Consider the following 8695-nt stretch of genomic DNA (forward strand, 5'->3'; position numbering starts at 1 on the left):
CTCCTCTTCACTTCCTTACTCACGTGTGGCACACCCATATTTGACTCTCAGTCTCTACTGTAAATCTTTTTTTGCAATGTGGTTGTCCTTTTTGAAAGTTGGTAGAGGTGAACAAGGGTTTGTAGAGATTTTATGGCAAATAATTTGTCATACGTTTTATATTTCGTGCGTGTGCGCAATGTTTCTTATTTGTTTTATCTGCATCTATAAACCAACTAAAATATTTGTGTGAAAACATTTCTGAGGAGATGATAACTTCAGCTCTGAGGTATTAAGGCCAAGGATGAAAATGCGACAAAATTGTATCAGGTTGATGGATTGTTTAGTGGTGATTAAGCAGGTCAAGGAAGAAAAGGTGTTGTTAATGTTAATAATAATAATAATAATAATAATAATAATAATAATAATAATAATAATAATAATACATTTTATCTTTTTTTTTCTTAATTCATACTTTTATATTATATACTAAAGTTTTGAGAGAAAACTCCAACAATGTGTATCAAATAAATATTGGTGACATTCTGAACTGAGGATGTATAAAATCCGTATCTCATTTTACTTTTCTGTGCCTCTATGTCTATGTGCAGGGTTATTCAGAACCGCATCCTGATCTTCATCTTGGGCGCCATCATCCTCCTCACCATCGTCCTGGCCATCTATTTCAATCTGCGGAACCACTGATCTCCACTGACGGGTCCTGTGTGTGTGCACGTGTGTGTGTGTGATTAATAGCAACAAAAGCGCACTAGAGTAATTAGGACAAATTGTTCATATGAATCATTCCTTGTGGGCAGTGACAGGTGATCTCCTCTCCACTCTATCCACCGGAGCACGTCCATGCCCACTCTGCCCTCTAGCCCATTAAAATCATACTGCTTGGACCTTCCTGTTCAAACCTTTTGCATGGGACCTCCATCTGATTGACCTCCACACACACTGTCCACATGGCAGAATAATAACAGAGGAAGAAACGGGGCTTCAATATTACAATCTGTTATTTTATTTTAATGTTTTGTTGCTAATAATGTTTATATTCTAATGTCAGATTTGTGTGTGTGTGTGTGTGTGTGTGTGTGTGTGTGTGCGCACATGCATGTACACCTCCAGTCAGAGCGTAGTCCCCGTTCATTTCTGGGTGTGTGACATGTGCAGGAAGGCTTGGGCCAAGTCTCTAGTTCAGCACACAGAGCAGAATCACACACTACACCCAGCCCAAAGGTCAGTGCCTTTAGCAGCAAACACACACACGCCTCTCCCACTCACGCTTCATCCAGGATTAGCAGCTTCTCACGCTGTTCCTCTAAGGTCAGTAAAGGCCTTGTGTGTGTTCAGGCAACCCAGCAGGACCACTTTTAAACCTCTGGCCACCCATAGCTTTAGTAATAACTTACGGCATAAGTATTTGTTAACACACTCGCACATTATAATATCTGTGTTTAATTTAAATTGATGATTATTGTGGTGAGATATTTTCCTCCTTTCAGTAAATCTGAAACTTTTTATTGCTCATTGTATACTGTCTATTTCTGTATAATGCAAAAATGTGTGTATACTGTATAAGGCTCAGAAATGAGATGTGTGTGTTTTGAAGGCTGTTTATTTATCTCTGATGGCTTCTTTTTAAAACTATCGAATGAATCAATTTTAGGAAGTTTCTTTAACTTTTCATCTGTAGTGTTTTTTTTTGTGTGTTTTTTTTCTTCCTTTTTAGGACCAACTTCCTGTAAATGATATTATTGTATTTGATCGATTACATGTGTACGTGCTGATGTTTTACAGTGTCCGATATAGTCATGGTACAGACTCCGAAATCACCAGTGCTTTAGAGTTCTGCAGCTCAAATATACTGCGTGAACATTTAAAAGACACACACACAGCACACCTATTGATACTGTGTTTATTATTCCCACTGCATGTGACTGATATTCTCTCTCACTCACACACACACACACACACACACACACACTTTTTCTCCTCCTCTGGCTGAGGGCCTGATGGACAGACAGACAGACAGAGGGCATTTGGTATTCTGTTTCAGGCCGGGTAGATTGTCTTATTTTGGAAGCAGCATGGTGGGGGGCTTTCTCTGCCTCTGCTTCACAGCTCGGGCTTCAAAGCACCAAATTAATGGCCAACAAAATAGTGTGTCTCTGTCCGTCCCATGTGGGGCCAACCCGTCGAGAGTTATCATTAAGTTCAGGAATAAATGAACAAAAAAGGAGAGAGGAGGAAGAGGGAGGATGAGGAGGGGCAGAATCCTGCCTGTTTGACAAACCTCATAAGATAATGACCTCAGTGATTGAGTTTTTCACCAACACGCCTAGACAAGACCGAGTGTCTGCGTGTCTTATGTGTGTGTTTTGTCCTCTCTGCTCTTTTAGAAATGTGTGAGTGTGAGCACTGGATCTGTGTGTGTTGAATGCTGGGAGTATATTTTGCTTGTTATGATTTTGTGTGTGTGTGTGCGTGTGTGTGTGTGTGTGCGCGTACACGTGTGCATGCACATTTCGCTGACTGAGACTCTCTCTCTCTCTCTCTCTCTCGGCCTGTCAGATCCTCTCAGTAGTGAGTGGCTGGTGGAAGGCAGCGTGGCTGCGGCTCTATTTGAAGTTGTAATGGTGTCAAAAAGTCAGGGCTGACTGACAGCCGTCAGTCCCACTGGGGCTCATTAAATCATAACAACTTGACAAGGAAATAATTGAGCACTGATGACAAGTTGAGGCCCGTTTAGATGTTTTTATTTTCTTTCATTATGCCTTCTGACTATTATGTTCATTAAGAAATTGCATTAAACGACTCTTAGGGGGCTAATGATTTGTTTATATCCCCCTTTTTATTATTTAAACAGTAGCCGTGTCTTCTGATACCTCGGCAGGCTGCTGCTGCTATCATCTGCTGCTTCTCTTTTTCTCTACAGACCTTTTCCTCTACATCTCTTTTGTCTGTCTCCTTTTCTTTTCCCTCTCCTCATTCTTTTCTCCTTCGTTCCCTCCGCCCTTCTCCCCATTATATTATTCTTTTCGTCACCCTCTACTTCTCTTCCTTCCCTTTCTATTTCTTTCCTCCTTCTCTTTCTCTCCGTTACTTCTTCTCCTCCAAACCCCATCCCCTTTTTCACTTGTCTCCTCTCTTTCTCCTCCTCATTGTCCTCTCTTCTTCTCCTCTACACATTCTCCTCCCTCCTCTCCCACTGTCTTTCTCCTCCTCGTTCACTCTTCTTCCTCTCTCCTCCACGTTCTCCTTTCCATTCCTTTTCTCTCTCTCCACCTCATTCTTCTCCCATCTATCTTTCTATTACTCCCTATCTATCTCTCCTCCACATCCTCCTCTCCTTTTTTCTCTGTCCACCTCATTCGTCTCTTATCTCGCTCTTTCTTTCTCTCACTCTCTCCCTTCTCCACATTCTCCTGTCACCACTACTTCTCTCATCTTCATTTTCCTCTCCCTCTGTTTATCTCTCCTCCTCGTTTTCCTCTCCTATCTCTCTCCCTCCCATTTCCCCCTCCCCTTCTTCCCTCACTCTCTCCTCCTTTTTCTCGTCCATATCTTCCCTCCTCTCTCGTCACTGTAAGCAACTTGGTCTCGCTCCTCTTTTGCTCCTTCCCACCCCTCTGTCTCTCCTCTGGCAGCATGACCTATGGAATAGTCATTACCCTCTGATAGGCTGTGTCTGATTCCAGGGGACACTGTAGCAGTAAGTGTGCTCACACTTTAACATATCATTCAGACTGATGTTCACATCATAGTGTATTTACCCTAGCAGGCCCTCAGCCAGCTGACAGAGGAAGAGTGATTAATTGCAGTCCTCATGTTCCTCTAACTCTGATAATAAACCTACAGTGTAACAGAACTCATAACACATTTTTAGGATTTAAAGCACCATCTCTCACACACTGTGTGTGTGTGTGAGAGAGAGAGAGCATACACAATGGGAGGTCCATGTTTCATCATGTAAAGGTTCTCTCATGAGAAATGACCATCTCCTTTATCCACAGTGATATGGCTTCAATAGTAAAGAATTAAGTTGTGTGTGTGAGCGTCTGTGTCTTCTCATGTTACACAGTGAGACAAAGTAGACCATCGCTGGTTAATTTCCTGTCCAAACCCCTGTGTGTATGTGTAAGTCGTTCATGTGTACGTCACACTATCCTAACACTGAACTGAATGACACGAACCTGAAATGATGTCCACCAGTGTTCTTCTTTTCTGCTTTGTCCCCTTTTTATATATTAAATGCCCACGAATTGGACACGGATGTGTTTGCTGTGATCATATGCCCAGTGCAATATTTGTGTCAGTCTGAGAGTGCGTAGCATCTGTCCGCAGACGTCCTATCGATGAGATCTATCTTTCTCGATTAGCGTGACTACTGTTCCTATTCTTCCTTTTTTGCTTTCATTTGTCAGTGATTTTTATCGATTGTGATCTCTGTGGATGTGCAGAGTGCTTGTCTAGTTGTACCACTGTCATTAAAGCAGTATTGCATTTCAACACTACCGTGTGTTTTCACCGCTCATTAGGCCTACGATTACTGTAGCTCCGGTGTGTCATGTCAGGAGCACGTCGCCTCGACGTACCTTTTGAACTCGGGTTGCGAGTTGGTGCTTCCAAAGCGATCAGGAGGAAGGAATACAAACAGAGTGCCGTTTACGCTTTTTAACCCGCAGCTAAACCACAGTCAAACACCAGCCGAGCTCTTTTCACTCGCTCCCTTTGTCTCCTGTACCCCACTGTGCCACTAGAGTGTGTGAGTTTGTATGAGTGTGTAGGCACTCCACAGCTACACAGTGAACAAAGAGGCTGGACTGACCCATATCTCACACTGTAAACACATTGCTCTTCTCCTCTCCTGTCCTCTCCACTCGCTCTCTGCTCTTCTGCCGCTCAGACCTGCACGCTCCAAAAAAATAACACTCCAGCTCTCTGACACCGGTTCATTTATTAGTACACACAAGATCGCTGCATACAACATCACTGCGGTGTTCGATTTGGCTTTAATTGACCCCTGATCATGCTATTTTACACCATTCTCATCTTAAAGGGATTAAAATCATAAGTATACAGAAATACACAATATGAAAACATGCCCATGTCCTGTTCTTGTACCTACATAAGTAAAATCAGTTCATTCAGCAGGGCAGTCAGCCACCTGCTAGTAAACTGATGCTTGCATTTCTCACAGGTGGACATGAGAGACATGGAGAAACCTGTACTTCATATTCACTTATTCTCTTCAGGTAAGGAATAAAACATGCCAGCACATGCTGTCCTGAGAAAATAATCAACAGGATGATGTGGCCTGACACAAACAGAGTTATTGTTCCCACACTGAAGTTGATTACTATACTATAACAGCAAATCCCAATGGCTTTTATTCCTCTTATCTCACAGCCGTCTATAGCGGTCTAAACCTTTTCATTTGTTTCTGGAAATAATGCCACACTTTTTAACCATTTCTAATTACATTCGATATTGTAGAATGTTCTAAAGAACGTGTTCTTTCGTGTATCTGAAAACTCATTCAGCTTTGCAAAGCACTGACACTGAAGACTCCTTCTGACTTCAAAAAAAAAACAAAATACGACTACTATATAGCTAGATATGTTAAATATATCTCCTTACAGAAAGCTTTCTTATTTGCTTTAGATTGTGTAGCGTGTCTTCTCCATACAACTCCTTATAAAATGACTGGTTACTATAGAAACGACAGTGCGTTAGAACGACGGACACGTTAATATGATCCTGTGATTTGCCCTGCACGGTCCGAGACATTTAATCAGAAAATTAATCAACACCTTCTGGAAAATAAATAAATAAATCATATCACAATATCATATAATCGAAGGCATTTATATTATACACAAACGTATCATAATAAATTTATAGATTTGCTCAAAACCTGTTAGCAATAATGTAGTGCTACATTATACAGTAATAATACATCTTTATGCTAAATAAACAAATGGTTAAAAAATATATATATTTTTTTTACATATCTGTTTGTTTTATTTCTAAAAACAAATTATTAAAAATAATAAAAAAAAGTACCTTCAATATCTCAGAAAAGCATGTGGTGACATAATTAATCTCAATATTGATGATCATTATTGATGATCAAGATGTGATTACCATCTTGATACCATATCAATACTATCAAAAAAAGCAAAAAAAAAAAAATTGCTTTGTGTTACACTTTAAAAGTAGACTTTAAAGTTTTGGGAAATTTGAAATAAATTGCATTATTTTTGATCTGGCCACTAATGAGTAAGGCTGAAAGATGCTGCCTGAGAGGCAGAGAGGTGACCTGACCTGAATAATGAGAATTGGTATTATTTATTTTGCATATGGTTACTTACCAGACCTAAATTTCCAACTGGGAGACATCAGTGGAAAAAATCAGTGTGCTCAAAATGCAGCCTGCCATTCATGTTCCCTGTAGCAGGAGATCTGAGCATACAATGATAAGCCACGACATCTCTGTGGAAAATGGGAGTCAATCAGCTTTGATGGAGCACATCCTCCATGACAGGCTACTGAAGAGTGTGTTAATGAAGGTAGGGGGGCTTCACTTAACACACAGAGTTGGGAGGGGGGGTCTGAATTGTGTAAGTATTGTATATGCATGATGGTTTTCCATAAACAGGCTCAGTAAGCCTTTAACATGTGGTGTGGTGTGGTGTGTGTGTGTGTGTGTGTGTTTCATTGTCTCGCACAACGCCTGGAAAAGGGCACTTCGTTACCCCCCTTCAATTCCCCCACTTCTGTCTTCCAGTCACCCTCTGCGATACCTCCTTCTTAGATGAGGGAATTGATTAAATATTCATCGTCAAGTGGCCAATTGCAGCACTGGTCTGGCGTTCTTTCTCCCCGGGCAGGAAATGGAGGTGGATTCATGCGAGGGGGGTCCCTGCAGGTTGGCATACAGGGTCAATTGAATGGATGGTTCAAAGGTTACAAAATCTGTATGATGTCCCCCTCCTCTCTCCTACTCGGCCGTGTCTGCCACTGAAAGGACAAGCTGGCCAGTGATTTAAAGAAGAAAGCTTATTTTAGAGAATAAAAATTGAACAGCTCAAGTGGATCCTTGATTTTGTTTTCATCTGCAAAACACATCTTACTCATTAAAGCTTCCTGAGCTTTTGCCAGTGAGTTTATACTTTAATGCTCGGAGCACCAGGCCACTCTAACAGACATGTATGCTAGTGGTAACAAAATTCACAACTTTTGTTCATTTCAAGGATTTTTGAAGGCCCAGCTGAACTGAGAGGAGATATTGATTTTCTTTTATCCATGCAGTGACTCAGGGATTACCGATTTTCTCATTTATTTTTAAAGACCATCTTTCATGAGGCTTTTTCCCTCCCTTTCTTCTCTTCTGGGTACCTGCTTTTCTTTTTTTCTTAACAGCATTTGTACCCATTTTCGTCCCATATCCGAATCCCTTCTTGACCCTGAAAATTGTAATGCTGCTATAGATCACAGCTGCTGAATAATAGCTTTTACAAAACTGCTTAAATAAAATATGTTCAAATCACCGAAGGCCTTGGAAAAAAAACACTAATGAGAGGCGTGAAGAAGAAGAAGAGAAGGGACATGGGAGGAAAAGACGGACCGGTTCTACTGCATTTTGAGAAGATGAATCATCAGGGACACCTGTTCTAAACATACAGCTCAGAGCCGGAGGAGAAGCATTCGACCACTGCGATACACTAATGTCACATTAAATACACTGCACTAAAAAAGGAAGAGAATTTATAGCTGTTGAGACACTACAGATAAAAATAGAAAAAGATTTGATAACTGTTATGAAATGTCAGACACAATCTTCTAAAAAAGGGAAACCTCAAGGAGAAAACTGCTGGAGAAAACACAATGAAAAAAGATTGTAGATAAAATGAAACCTTTAGACAAAGTCAAGGAAACATCTCCGTCTTGTTCCGAGTCTTTTTCTCTTCTTTTTTTGTATAGGAAAATTCATTGCATTTTGACGCATCATATATTCATTCATTCATTCATTCATTTTCTACCGCTTATCCGAACTACCTCGGGTCACGGGGAGCCTGTGCCTATCTCAGGCGTCATCGGGCATCGAGGCAGGATACACCTTGGACGGAGTGCCAACCCATCACAGGGCACACACACACTATCATACACTACGGACAATTTTCCAGAGATACCAATCAACCTATCATGCATGTCTTTGGACCTGGCGAGGAAACCAGAGTACCCGGAGGAAACCCCCGAGGCACGGGGAGAACATGCAAACTCCACACACACAAGGCGGAAGCGGGAATAGAACCCCCGACCCTGGAGGTGTGAGGCGAACATGTTAACCACTAAGCCACCGTGCCCCCGTATCATATATCTCAAACAAAATGATTGTTCATGGGATATACACACAAAAAATAAACACAATATTTACAGAACAATACACTATTCTAATTCTATAAATAATTCTACACTACTATACAAGTATGTATGTGTAACACGTTACAAGAATATGGTATGCTGGCAGCAACCACAGACACCAGCTCTTCCTCATTCAACACAGGTAATTATTTTTATCAATACTCTTCTGTCATTATTCTTTCATTGTCCTGTTATTATATAGTGACTGAGTCATCAGATCTGATGACATCAGGGATATGATGTATGTAAAGTCATGAATGATTTATTCTTGCTAATATTCTTG

General features: G+C 40.9%; 1 protein-coding gene across 4 annotated transcripts in view; it reads left to right on the plus strand.

Moving 5' to 3' along the window:
- vti1a (vesicle transport through interaction with t-SNAREs 1A) overlaps positions 1 to 4499 on the plus strand; it is a 104174-nt gene extending 99675 nt beyond the window's left edge. For 2 of the 4 annotated variants that reach the window (XM_027140423.2, XM_027140424.2), the window contains one exon: positions 591 to 4499. In XM_027140423.2, coding sequence (XP_026996224.1) covers positions 591 to 684 — 94 coding nt within the window. In that variant the 3' untranslated portion in view covers positions 685 to 4499. The remainder of the gene's footprint in view (positions 1 to 590) is intronic. The other 2 variants (XM_027140425.2, XM_027140426.2) reach the window with 1 other exon arrangement.
- Positions 4500 to 8695: the final 4196 nt, after the last annotated feature.

Source organism: Tachysurus fulvidraco, chromosome 8, assembly GCF_022655615.1.
Source record: "Tachysurus fulvidraco isolate hzauxx_2018 chromosome 8, HZAU_PFXX_2.0, whole genome shotgun sequence".
NCBI classification, from domain to species: domain Eukaryota; kingdom Metazoa; phylum Chordata; class Actinopteri; order Siluriformes; family Bagridae; genus Tachysurus; species Tachysurus fulvidraco.